Source organism: Lissotriton helveticus, chromosome 3_2 (assembly GCF_964261635.1).
Source record: "Lissotriton helveticus chromosome 3_2, aLisHel1.1, whole genome shotgun sequence".
Taxonomy (NCBI): domain Eukaryota; kingdom Metazoa; phylum Chordata; class Amphibia; order Caudata; family Salamandridae; genus Lissotriton; species Lissotriton helveticus.
Genome location: NC_136062.1, coordinates 125,519,343 through 125,533,883, shown reverse-complemented (window position 1 = coordinate 125,533,883; position 14,541 = coordinate 125,519,343). Strand labels below are relative to the sequence as shown.

At 45.5% G+C, this 14,541-nt stretch overlaps 1 protein-coding gene across 3 annotated transcripts in view; it reads right to left on the bottom strand.

Annotated features, from left to right (window-relative positions):
* CGNL1 (cingulin like 1) overlaps positions 1–14,541 on the bottom strand; it is a 601,175-nt gene that overhangs the window by 55,654 nt on the left and 530,980 nt on the right. For all 3 annotated transcript variants that reach the window (XM_078684907.1, XM_078684910.1, XM_078684908.1), the window contains exon 16: positions 3,299–3,423. In XM_078684907.1, the coding sequence (XP_078541033.1) occupies positions 3,299–3,423 (125 nt within the window). The remainder of the gene's footprint in view (positions 1–3,298; positions 3,424–14,541) is intronic.

Sequence of the window (14,541 nt, the reverse complement as noted above, 5' to 3'; positions counted from 1 at the left end):
GTTTGTGGGAACACTTAAAAGTAAGTTTATTCCACAGAGAGAGCACGTATTTTCCAGACCCTTCTTAGAGAGGTTATTGCTACAAAGAAACCTACCTTCCATGTTAAAAATTGGATTTGACAATTAGGAAGTGGTTCAAGTGTTGGCCCCATAAGGCATGTTAGGACAATGTTTAGATTCCACGCTTGTACAGGAGGTGTACGTGGTGGACAGACTCTTTTTAATCCTTCCAGGAAGGTTTGATGAAAGGAGTACGGAAATAAGATTGGTTCTTCCTGTTTTGTAGGTATGCCGGAATGGCTGCTAAGTGCAAGCACATTGAGGTATACGCCAAATGTGCCTTTTGCAAGTGTTGAGTGTGAGGACTTTAAAGATTTTAAAGGGCATTATAAAATTCTGATTTGTTAAAAATTCAGGTATCGTCCATTACATGAACATATGCTCTTCCTTGACAACGAGAGGAACATCTTCCATTTTGTGGAAAACAGCAGACCTAAACAGGTGATACTGTTGCTTACAGGTATAGTGAAAGGACTATACCGGAGGGAGGTGCAGAAGAGATTCCTCTAGCAGCCTCTACAGCCCCAGAAGAGGAAAAAATCGCCCAATGCCTAGGGGAAAGTAAAAGGGTGGAGAAACACTTTGACATGTGAGAAACATCCACTGAGGGAGTAGAAGTTGTATGTATATCGGGTCACCTGCAAAGAAACTGACCAAATGGCTAGCTTCCTTTGGAATATCTACCATGCAATGACACCTCAAGTCAATGCATGACAGAGTATAGGAAACTCCTGGGCCAGGATGTGCCATAAGTTGTGATGGAGGAAGCAGAACATCTTTCTACTCTTGCATGGTGTGCAAAATGAACTTATGCGAAAAAAATCCCATGACTTCAAATCAAATTATGGACAACAGTATGGCAAATTCCATCAGTAAGGAAAAAAGTTAAAAAAAATATATAGGCACCCTTAGTCATGAAAAAAGTAAAAACTTAAAAACCCCTCACCCCCCAAAAAACGGTTCTTTTGAGAACCACAAAAAAAGAATATAACTTGATAAATTACAAGGCCCAGCAATGCCACCAACAGTAGTTTGGGTGCCCACAGAGGGTGGTCATAGAACCTGGCCACCCAAAACAGGTTGGTCGAAGGGCAGGCTCTATGGCCAACTCCCGCTGTGCATGACTGAAGGCTGTGTGCAGCACCAAATGGGAAATAAGCAAGATGAATGCAATAAAACATGAAAAACCTAGCAAAACACAAAAAAGCCACAGTTAAGGATGTATTATGGGTCAGCAAACCCCGACCTGGAAAATTACCAGAAATTTGCCAGTTATGGTATGCAACACACAGCACACCTAAAATCGCACTGTCAGCTATGATCAATAGACAGCGCAATAGCACAGGAAAAAAAAAAACTGGCTCTCATGAGGCAGCATGAGTTTAAATACAGAGGAAACAGGGATCAGCTTGTTGTACAAATGTTGTATGTTTTTCCATTCATGAATAGTGAGTGGTACATCTAGAAAAGCGAGACGAGTCTGATGTTACTATTGATACTGGTGAATATGATGGTAAGAAGGATAATGTTGATATAAACTGTAAACCTTCTGTTTTCTATGTTATGCGCTTCATGATATAAATAGGTCATCGGTGTATGTTTGCAACACCGGTAAGGTCTGCTACTTTATTGGAATAGAATGGAGCCATCAGAGTGTCCACAGAAGTACTTTGGGTGTGGAGATCGTATTTATCATTGAAAGTAAAGATGTTGGATTTAAGGATAAGGTGGCAAGCACTTTGGTGGATGGCTTCTAATAGTTCTTTTATAAAGAGCTTCATGTAATGTCAAGAAATGAGATGGAAACACAGATGTTAATAGGACCAAATAAAGACTTTTTACTTGGTGAAGCACCGATGATCCATATTCATTGAAACCCGATTTTCACGCATTATTATTTGTGTGCAAACTGTATTATCAGTTAAACTGTATGTCTGCGCAAATTTAGTTGCCATTTCAATGGAAAAAGTGCTGCATGTAAATGCAGTGGGCCTTCTGCATGATGGCTTAGTTACATTAAAAAGCTGCTGCCTCATATCTATTAAAGCTAGTGGGCTGTGAAAGTTTGTCGGTCAAAATTTGGGCTGTGGTACTAAGAAGATTGGGGCAAACTGACCTACAAAGATCGGTCAATGATAACGAATATGAATCACCTCAGTCCCTGCTATTAACCCCTGAACGAAAAATATCATGGCCTTCGATGATCCAAGTTCTGTACTATGGCTGCATCTCTTAACCAAATCTTCCATAAAAGTATGGGTGTGCGGATGATGCAGAGAAGTGTGAATTGTTTTCCGGTTTATAATATATGCAGCACAAACCACTATCAAGGGCATAGGCAGAATATATCAATTTTGCAAATGATAACCACCCAATCCGCTTGATATGCCATGTACCGGTAATGATCTTTTATACAAATATCGGTATTAAATATTTTGGCTTCTAGACAATACAAAAAAAATAATCTTATTATATACCACAAAAGCAGCTCAAAGTGGACCATTTGTTTTACACAATGGAATCCCAAAACAGATGTTTGTGGAATACATAACAGCAGGAGTAAAAAGACATACAAACGTATTACAAAAACTAAAAAAGTGGGCATCCGCTTAAGTATAGTCCTTGTACATCTACAAGTGACTTTCTTGATATAATAAAACCCCTGAAAACAGACTCCTGATGCGGAGTTCTCCCAGAGCCACTCTGGATGGCCCATCAAAAGCAAAAACACGCAGTTTGGTGGTATGTCCATGCGCTCTCAAAACCAGTGTTGCCCACTGTCAATAGATAACGATAACATACATCTTTTTTTCAAATTGATGTCGAGAAATGACATGCTTGGAGGGCTAAATACACCACCAAGTATCTAAATGGCTCTGTGGCAATTAAGGATATTGGTACAATGTATACAGGGGCTAATTATTTGTGTGTGCTATGCAACACTATGGATTATTAATATCATCCTTGCCCCCACCACCCACACTAATAAAATACGCTCAACAGGCAGGCCAACAATGAAGGGTTATTGAAAACTACATTTTCTTCAGAATAGCTGCACCAATCGTCTAGATATCAGTTTCAATATTAAAAAGAAACCTCCTCAAGGTAATTCAGATTGTTCACGGAAGATGATGAAAAGTGATGCTACAGAGCTCCTCTGAGAGCTACATTTGAATCGAATTCCTTACTCTAAGTTCAAGACACGTTTCTTCACCCACTACTGTGGAGCACATCTTACCGGTCATCACTCTCCAGGCGTTCCTCCAGCTCTGCTATCCTGGTTTCCATTTGGGCGACCAGGCCCTCTTTATTTGATCTATAGGAGTTTTCGAGGTGAGAAATTCTACTTTTCAAATCTTTGTTCTAGAAATAGACAAAAATTCACATTTTTAGCTTTTAAGCATTAGCAACACAACTTAAATATGAATAATGATATTGGATTTTAAGTGGCTTTTTTCCCTTGCTTCCAGACTCATTCTATGAAGATATATTTAAAAATCTGGATACAGTATTCGCAGTTCAGTACATTGAAAAGTACACACAGTCATAGAAAGAGTTTCATAAAAATATAAAACTGTTGCTGGCTAAACAAATTGGTTACAATGGAGTACACAATCATTAAACAATTCATACATGAATGAATAAATGACAGATTATACTATGGCTTCCTTAAAGGAGCTACGTGAGACTCTCGGCGCTTTGGTGCACAGCTGTGTTGTCATGTGTGGTCTTGAGAGGGTACCTCTTGTTTTGGGGAGTGTTCTCTTTGTGGAGGATGAGGTGTGTGCAAGCAGCGTACAGCTTGCAGCTTCCATTGGGAGCTCCTGACTCCTGCTATGGACGCCATATTTGGTTCGCTTCCAACACCTCCCGGCCCAGGGACCCTATACAGAGAGTCATGCCGGGCCAAGGTTTACTTTGGATGCTTTGACTAAAAGAATAAAGGTGTCTTAGGACAAACCTATCCAAGAGAGCGGACAATTAATTTCTTGTTTTAACCTATTCATATTCAGGTCATACCTACTCCGCCCTACAGACGCACGCTGGTCAGCCTGTTTGGTGCGTTGCTTCATGACTGGTTTTGGCTTGTTGCTCGTGCTGGCAGTTTTACCTGCCCTTCCGTTTTCACTGCTTAGTACTGTTGCCCCAGTCATGCCTGCTTGCTTCTTGTAAGTTTATTTTTTATTTCTGAAATCCATGGTTTCTCCACTAAAGAAAATGGAGCCTTCCCCAGTCTGCTTGCTTGTCCACTCCACACCTGGTGATCATTCGGGAGCCCGGAGTGATGGAGGGAAGCAGCGAGCCCTTCCCATTTACAAACGGTACAGATTGCGTTTCTTTGAAGACCCGCTCTTGACAGTTAAAAGCCTTTGCATCATCTGTGACAGTAACCCGCGTTCATGTAGGACATGCAAGTCAGTGAGCACATTCCACCAAATGTCCCTTCACCCGGATGCACAAAGCGGAAAGTTCCAGAACTACGTGGTCCACTCTCAAAAACAGGGCCAAACCTCTCCGTTCGCCATTGATATTAACTGGATATCGCAAGCACAGACCTAAGACAACGGCGGGTGCCACCATATACATTTACCATGCACTTTAACCAACACCAAACTCCCCCACATTCATCAAGAGCGTTGGGGCTACTACCAGGCCACACGGGCCACCAATGACTGAAGAAAAGTCTGCCAGGCGCCACTTACTCAGGACAGCTAGACACCTGTAAACCATCTAGAACCCAGCAAAATTCAGAAAATCAGTCTCCCTCATGAATGGAAGAGAGGATGCCAAGGTGTTCGAATACTGTATAGATTTAATGGAATGGGATGATGTGAAGGGGGGCGCCCGGTATGTGAGGCACCACAGCCAGTGAACTATGCATGCTGCTCTGACGTACTCTAGAGGCAACATTAAATCAGTCTTTGGAAAAAATAAGTGCAGGTACCCGTTAAAGTGAGCTAGAGGTGTAGTGAGGGGGCGGGGCTAAGTGCAAGACATGTTGATACTTAACTACTATATTAGTTGTAGCACATACCAAAACACATGAGAAATGTGTTTATATAAAAAAAAATCAGGTGAACTCATTACACAAAATGAACACACATTTAAGGAAACAATATAATCATAGTTAAGGCTAAATATGTACAGTAATAATCATTCAGGAATTATACAGCGCAGCTATTCACTCGATAGGGTATCCAGGCGCCTCGGAAATTCATTATCTGATAAACAGATTCCTGGTACAGGAGCGTGGCTTCGATGGGTGCAACAGGCACAGCGGCACCGGGGGCCTGAGAGGCCCACTGATCCCTTGCTGTTTGTAATATTCATACAACATTGGGGGCGGGGGCGTTTCCTTCCTACTGTACAGGTCACTCAATGCTGCATCAGACACTTTAGTTTGAGTTTCCTCTCCCGACTTGATGCGTTTGTAACCCACTCATTGTAACTGATGGATTCCAAATACATCTTTTCTGTGCTCTCCTGGTAAACCTTTCATGCTTTTAAACTAATCGTCCTCACTGCCAAATCATACTCTGCTTACATTATTATTTCGGTGGTTTCTGGTTTGTTTCGTTTAGGTCTAATTGAATGGCATGGAAAACGCGCAATTTATACCAAAGAAAACAGTGGTATGCCGTACTAACCTTCCAGTCCTTACCTCCAAAAACTGAAACCCACACAGCAAAAAAAACCAATTTGAGAGCAGGCAAAAAAACACAATTTGAGAGCAGGCCCGTGAAGGGCACTACGACATCGGAAGTAGCACTGCTTAGCAATAAGGGGTGGTGGACGGGCCGGGGCAGTTCTAATCCGAGAACAACAAATGTATATTCCGGATAATACCACTAGATGGCAGGATTGTACGTAACATAAGAGTTCATTATAAACAAAGCCTACAATGGGTTCACTCAAACAATTTAAGTAAACATCCAACATTCAATGCCATTGAGGTGTTTTGCCCAACACATCAGATCAGATGGAGCTCTTCAGAAGATGAAAGGTTCCCCTCTTGCACCACATATTCTTATTTGTGTCTCATCAGTTTTGTTACAGCTACTTCAAGCGTTACTTCATCTGCCCAGGGAGCAAATAGTCATTTTCCTAGTTATAAACGCAAATAACTTTCAGACCCAGACTGAATCAATAGAAAGCTTTTTGGGTTGCACTCGACGCCCAGAAACTGAACCTATTCATCGGGTAATTCATTCTAAAAGTCTATAGCTTAGTTCATTATGTAATTCTTCTCTCCACTCGAATAACTTTAATTGTTACTCAACGTGGATTTCAATGAGCCATATTAGAGGTGATTAAACACACAAGGATGACAGAAAACAGAAGGATGCAGAAAGTAAACAATGAAAAAACGCATCCCTAGCACAGAGATGCTGGGTTTGGTGGCTTAGTGGACTAATGCGTCCACTGTAGGGCCTTGTGTTCGACCTCATGGTCACAGGTTCAAATCTTGACAAGTCCCCTCAGCCTTTCATCCTTCTGAGGTCAATAAAATGAGTACCATCGAGTAGGGCAACAATAAAAATCTGTTCTTCAGTGGCAAGGTACCCTTGGGTGTATGTGCACTTTACACATACACGTTATGTTATACATTACCTCCTCGTCCCCCTCACTTTCCTCCATTACATAACGAGGCCCCTGTGGCCCGTAGACACACCCCCTACCAATATAAAAAGCACCCACCACTTCTAGTCTTTTGTGTCTGCAGAGACTCACTCCAGCGAAGGTTTGATTGGTGGCAGTGACAGCGGCTTCCTTTTCACCACGCAGGGCTGGCATGATGAGGTTGGTCCTGGTGAGATGCAGGCTAATATTGATGCAGTGAGTGTTCTGGGTCCCGTGGGATGTCAGCATGCATCTTTTCGCCCAGCTGGAGGTCAGCGGTGCCTTCCTTTAGTCGGGGTGGGCATAGCCTGTTGCCAGGTGCCTAACACAGGTCCCCGCAGTCCCACGAGCTGCAGGAGGCCCCCTCAGCACAGTACTCAGGCCTGAGAGCTCCGGATTAAATCCAGAGGGGGGCCCCTTCACCTTTCGTTGCATGAGTGTCTGTTGACAGGGCCGACTACTACCGGCCGGAGGTTTGCTGTGCCTTTCTCTAGCCAGGGTGTGGCTGTGTTGCCGAGGCACTCAGCTGGTCAACGTTTGTCCATTGACGGTTTCCCAGCTGCACATGGCTCAGCGGCGGCATAGCCAGGGCCGGACTGAGAACCAAAACCGGCCCTGGCAAAGTGCTCGGGCGGCCCCCTGGGGGTGGGACCGAGCTCTTTGCCAGGGCCGGTTTTCGGCCGATTTTGTTACAGGGCCGATTTTGCAGCTATGCTGCAAAAACGGCCCTGTAACAAAAATGGCCCCCAGGGCCCAAAACCGGCCCACACCCTTGCGGCGCACCGGGGGATTGCCCGGTGCCCGCAACGGCCAGTCCGGGCCTGGGCATAGCAGGGCCTGATGTGCACTTGTTGCACTGCAGCACCTCTCTATTCCTGCTTGTGCAGCGGCAGGAAAAGATGGCACGGTTTTGGCATCTCCTGGGCTGCTGGGCACATGTGGAACATGCAAAGGGGGATTCATATATTCATTGTATATTGTTAATCTGGCCTACCCCTGTGTTGCCATGCCTACTGCGTTGTCTGCCTGGTGTGCAAGGTGTTGTACACCTGTGTACAGTGGTGGCTGCCTCGGAACAGGGGTGGTAGGCGGTGGAGAGGATTGGGTTGGATAAAAAAAAAACGAAGGAAAACAAAAGTAACCTTTGCTGCCGCGCTGCCTCTCCTCCGTCCTCTTAGAGCAGCAGATGGCTGGTGGCACTGGTAGCACTCAGCCTTCCATACTCTCCCTGCCAATCATGACGGTGCTTGAGCAGCATCATGATCGGTCTGTGCGGCCTGTTTGGCCATTCGGACAGTACCTGGGCGCCTGAGGATGTTCTCCACGGGCCTGTGCAACACAGCTCCGTGGAGAACTTTCTACGTGTGCATGACAGTTTGGCCAGCTCAAGAGGCCCAGCCAAACAGTCATGCGCACTTCGAGGAGTGCAAACCTTTCCTTACTCTGCTCTGGCGTCACAGAGCACACCCCCACCCGACCTGGCTCCGAGTCGCAAATAGAAAAATAAAATGATAGTAACGTCCTATTATTATCATTTTATTTTTTGCACTGCTGAAATAGCTGTGCGGCGACACATCTCCGCTCTAGCGGAGGAGCCGCCAGTGCCTGTGTATGTATGCAGATCTGTCTGCAGCTGTGTGCTAAAGCTTGAGGGTTCAGGCACTTGCTTATGGTTTCTTCATCCCATTCAGGACAGGGATTCCTGCAAACTTCACAATGATGTAAATTGTCAGCATTTTTATTGTTTGGACTTTAATGGTGTGGCCTATGGAGTGTTATGGCCCGTGATTTCCAAAACATATTAGCAGTTGGTTCTGGTTTGCAGGCTTAACTGACATTTCATTGTAGGTCATGTGTATTCCTTTCTGTGTCCGCTTCTTTTCCTTGAGTTTTTGGTCAAAACTTTTATATGCAGTTCTAAAACACGTGTTTTGGTACATTTCCACTTTGATTTTCTTCACGTATATGTGGTTTGGCAGGTTTTCATCACAATTCCTATTATGTTATGTGTATTCCTCTTTAGGGCTTTGAATGCCTGTTGGCATTTGGCCGGTTGACTCCATTCGTTGTGATATGGTGTTGAGAGTTTGTGTCAGTGCTTTAAATGGGAAACAATAAGTGCAGGTACTCGTTAATGTGAGCTAGAGGTGTCGTGAGGGGGCGGGGTTAGGGCGGGGCTAAGTGCAAGACATGATGATACTTAACTTCTATATTAGTTGTAGCACATACCAAAACACATGAGAAATGTGTTTATATAAACAAATCAGGTTAATTCATTACACAAAATGAAAGAGAAATGCGATCATATATAATCATTTTCTTTTTTTGCAGTAGTTGCACCTTCTTAATGCCGTACTGTTAATTGCTGTTTGGCACAATACTATATATTTTTCAGCAAGTGAGTAGGAAGAAACTGAAAATACCCCCACTTCGACCAAAAGCTATTTTGGCACAAAGCTAATAAAGCAAAAAATCATGACCTTCCCAGGAAGATATTTCTTGCCCCTTCCATTGATCTATCCATTCAGCCTTTCATCCTACCATTTACCCGCTCAAGTCCACCATTTAACCTTTACATTCTGTTGTCTATTCAGTCTTTCATCCATCATTCAGTTTTTCACCATTCCGTCTGTCCACCCTTCATATCCAAACCTATGCATCCATCCATCCATCTCCAAACCTATCCATTCATCCTTTCACTCATCCATCTCTTTATCCACCCTTTTGCTCATCCATCAATCCTTTTGCTCATCTATCCATCAACCCTTTCACTCCTTTATTCCAGCCAACCTTTCATTCCATCCACTCTTTCATTCAATCCCCCCTTTCACTCAGACATCATCCATCCTCCCTTTCATTCATCCATCCAATCTTAAACTTATCCACCCATCATCCATCCTTTTATCCAATATCAAACTTTTCACCCATCTATCCATGCTTTCACTTATCTATCTATTCATCCATCCATCCATCTATACATCCACCCATTGCTCACTCATCCATCCACTTACTCACCAACCAACCCTCCCTACTACGTTATTTATGAATCTTTGTGGCCAAGCAGACATGTACACATAAAGTGCAACCCATTTTCTTTAAAATACCTCCTGAGAAGGTTTTGATTCTCTCTCTCTTTATTACAGGTTTTTCTTACAAAAATCAGGCATACAAATGCAGGCACACACAAACATGAGCAGACACACACAGACCTGGACATGATAAAAGCCATGTTTTGCTCTTCACCTACCTTGGCTTTTTAATTGCCACCAGGGCCGGACTGGCCGTAGCCTGATTGCCACTGCCAGGGGACTGTCATGATTCCTGTATTTGCACAAATGCGCAGGATAGTGTGAATGTGATTGACAGCACAGGGCCGGAACGGAACCTGCTCTGTCAAACACACTGTGATGATGAGTGTAGGAGAGTAGGGTCTGCTTCCTATGGTCACCCCCACTTTTTGCTTTTGCTTTACTGGTTTTCGACTTAGATGTGGCTGTGGGCCTGCTAATCAGATCCACAGCCCAGATGCACTCTCTCTAAATTCCCACCATGTACTCTAGGTACATCCACAATTCGGAATTGGTTCACCTTATCAGCCCCTGTAGAATTGTACCCTAGGTACTCAGGGCATAGGTGTAACCAAGGCCTACCAGGGGCTGCAACATGTTTTATGCCACCCCTGGCTGGCCACTCAAACTGACACCTGGCTGATCACTCAGCTGGGGCAAGGTCGTGTAATCACCCCTTGCTTGGGTATAGTATTCCTATATCTACCCTTAAATATAGACACAGAGTAACCTATAAGTCCCTCCTATGGCAGGCCTTAACAGTCCTGGAGGCAGAGTGCTTGGTTTTGTGTGAGATGGTGCTCTAGCATGAGCTGAGCCTGTCTGCAGCTTTCGGAACCATGTCCTTATAGCTGTTCTATGATATTGCCATAACATATACTCTTAAGTGCATTATGAACCTCGCGGTTAAATGCTAACTTTGGTTTGGCGTTATCTAAACATGTCGTGTAAGGTGTCATACGCTTTGGAATACTACCCCCTCGCCAATTCTGGTGACGGGGGTAGCATTCCACCCTTCTAGAGGGAGAAGACATGATGTTGCTGACAATCCCGGTTAAAGTTAACCGGAGCCCCAGCGTCACAAAATGGACGCTGCTGCCACAGACACAAGTCTGACCTCCTGCTGCTGGGAGTCCTTCCAGTCACGGAGGTTTGGACAATAGGTTTCCTGCCTGGAGAGATGCGAGCACCACCCCAGACAGGACTTTCTGTATTGGGACAGGGAGGGCTGAATAGATTGAGACACTGCCTGGGGCACACTAGGTGCTCCATGCATAGTCCAGTTCAAACTGGTGCAGGGGCACTCCAGCCCCAGCTCTGGCGCGAAACTGGACAAAGGAAAGGGGGTGTAACCATCCCCCTTCCTGGTCCCACCCATAGGAGGGACCTAGAAAGTAATCCAGCCCCTTTTAGTTGTATAAAGGTAGGAGCTGAACCCCAGGACTTTAGATTTATCCTGATATCGACTTGAAACGAAACTCTGGACCCTTCGTCATTCACCTGAGCTGAAGACTGAAGAATCTCCCTTGTGGCCAAGGAGTGACCACCCTGGGCAACCAGGCACCATACAGCAACTCGACTGCTTGATTTGTCCCCATTCCCGCCGGAACCCGAGCACAGAGCCTGACAAGACCTTGACTCTCGGACCTCTCTGACCCCACTGCACGACTCCAGCACAGCTGAGCCCTGTGGAAGGCGTTGGAACCCGTGGAACCAGGCAACTTGGAAAGTCTTCAACTTGCTAACAGCGCAGCTCCTGAGGCATCCTCGAAGCTGTGCCCTGGGGACTAAAACACCCAGACACCGAGCTCCACCTGCACCGAAGATCAGCCCTCCACACTCCACGAGATCTGCGTGGGGCCCTTTTGCTTGTGTTATACTCGGCGCGTTGTCCCGGTTGCTGGCCAGTTGGCTAGTAGCCCTGTGGCGACGATCCTTTAAAAATCCATCGCTGGTCTGGTTGCTCCAGACTGGCACTTGCTTCCCTGAAAAGGTGTAGTACCTCAGACCCTCCTTGTCTGCACCAGAAGCTCTTTGTGTATCCTGTGTGGGTTGCCTTTGCTTAGGCTTGTTGGCTCCGATCTTGAAGTCGACCCCTCCATCTGCGAGAACCTTCGTGGGACAGCTCCTGTCCAGCACCTGGTCATCCTCGGCGCCTCCTGGTCCGCGTGGCTGCAAAGACAAGCTTCACGACAGCACCAGATTGCTCCTCGACGACGTCTGGTTCCTTCTTGGTTCCACCCGGTCACTGGCTAGTGACCCTGACTCTGTCCCCTCTGCTTTCAGGTCTTCTTCAACTCCGATCCACCCTTGGATCCACCCGGACATCTTCCTCCTGGTCGCCTGCAGCATCTTCTTCCAAGGCTCCATAGGAATCAACGAGAAAACCCGACACACTTTGACACCTATGCACCCGCAGCCCGTGGGTGAGGTAACGCGAGTACTTCGGTGCTCCTGTAGGGATTGACTATCCTAGTGTCTAGTTTTGTTAGTTGTATCTTCCTATTTAGAACGGAAGTGTCCTAAATCTTCAATTACTTACCTTTTAAGTTTCTATTGACTTTCTATTGACTCTCGCGTGAGTGTACTGACACTGCACGCGCCGCCTATGGGCCTCCTACTCCTAACCTAAGTGTCAGATAGTGTAGCCCCAGCGATTCTCTAGGCCCTAGGCCTTTCCTTTTCCCGAGTCGTGGTTCTTATACCACTTACTTAGTATATGGTTTTACGCGCCCCTAGGGCCTAACTGTAAATTGTGCTATTCAAAGTGTTTCTAAGAGTAACTTGTTATGTGCTTTTGCCTCTGATCTCATAAAGAGTTCAGAGGAGTGTTAGTAAATAAATACATATATATTTTATATATATCCTGTGGGGTGTCCTTTCATTTGGTATTCAAGGGGTTACATATGGTAAAACAGCTGGCTTTACACGCCCTCAAGAGTCTTTTAGGCTAAGACTGTTCTGTCCACGCTACCTCTAGGATAGCTGGTCTATAAGGTTGACTTACAACCATCACCATAAAGGTTGTTTGGACTGGTGCAAGGTGCTCACTAGAATAGTGAACATCATATACCAGGCCAACTTCTCACATTGGTGTGCAGTGGTTGGGATTAGAGCTTGCTGTTGTTTTACCACTTGTAATCTTGAGATATCATTTGAAAGATCACATAGGTACCTATAGGTACATATAAAACAAGTCTTAGTATATTTAAGTTCTACTGAACGTAGCTGTTGTAGAGCCTGGGCCTAGCACACCCTGACTACAACTCCTAGAAAGGTTCTGTAGGAACACAAATAGTGTAGGTAGGTGCAACACCACACCTCATTAGAAACCATGTCTCATCCAGAGAACCCCAGTGGTTCTTTGCATGCAGAGGTAGATCCTTGAGGACTGCTTCAAGATATGAAGCCTTAGCCTTCCAAGAATTGAGACAATTGTGTACTTCTAGAAGGCTAAAAAAGGATAAAAATAGGTCCTATGAAAATAGACACCTAAGCAAGATTGTGCCCCCCTAACAAGGAGGTCCAAAGAAGCCCTGGTGTGGATACTGTAAATCAGTCTCTCACTGGTTTAGTGAGTGCACCAAGAAGGACACAGCACCAACCACCATTGCCCCCAAGTCAACTGTTCCCCCTAGTCCAGCTGTTAGTGGTGGTTCCCAGCAAAAAGGTGTAATAGAGTTAACCCTGGGAACTGAGGTGGACTCTGGCCTAGTCAGAGTACCAACTCAGGCTGTTCTTGTCTGTGATGGGGACATAGCAATGTCCTCTACTGTAAAGCCCAGTAATCTGAGCAAGTACAGACAGACACCTTTTATTAATGACAAGGCTCAGGCCTACAGGGACACATGCGCCAGTGTCACTATGGTGACACCTAACTTTGTGAACCCTGACCAGATCATACTAGGTGAAACCTACCTAGTGACCAACGCTAGCAATGCCACTACCTCCCATAGTATGGCAGTTGTTAACTTCTCCTGGGGAGGGGTAGCTGGCCTCAAAAGAGTTGTTGTGAGTTCAGACCTTTCAGTAGAGTGTCTGTTAGGTAATGATCTTGAAACCTCAGTTTGGTCTGAGGTGGAGTATAGGACCCATGCAGAAATGCTGGGAATATCAGCACATGTCCTTGCTGTGACCAGGTCACAGGCCAAAAAGTGCTTACCTGAACAAGTGCTGGATCTTGGAACAATAGACCAGACACGACCCAAGAGAAAGAGCAAGAGGGTTAAGGCAGCGCCTCCCCCCCTGCCTCAGGTTGAGGATCAGCCCTCCCAGGAGGATGATTCGGAGATCCAAGAGGGAACTGTCCTAGAAGAGCTTGAGCCTGATCAGGTTGAGTTTCTTGGGACAGGGGGACCTACAAGGGCAGAACGGAGGCAGGCACAATTAGATTGTTCCTCTTTTGAACCCCTCAGACAGCAGGCTACTGCTGAGGCTGCTGGGAATGCTCAAGGTACCCATAAAGTGTATTGGGATGATGGGCTCTTTTATTCAGAGGCTAGAGACCCCAAGCCTGGTGCTTCCAGGAGGTTGGTTATTCCTCTGCAATTTAGGGGCTTCCTTCTTACCTTTGCCCATGATATTCTCCTAGCAGGACACCTGGCCAGAACAAGACTTGGGAAAGGCTTGTCCTTCACTTTCACTGGACCCATATGTCAGAAGATACCAAGGAGTTTTGTCGCTCCTGTGTTACCTGGCAAGCCAGTGGCAAATTAGGTGGCACAACAACGGCCCCCCTCATACCACTACCTGTCGTGGGGGTACCCTTTGAAAGAGTAGGGATAGACATTGT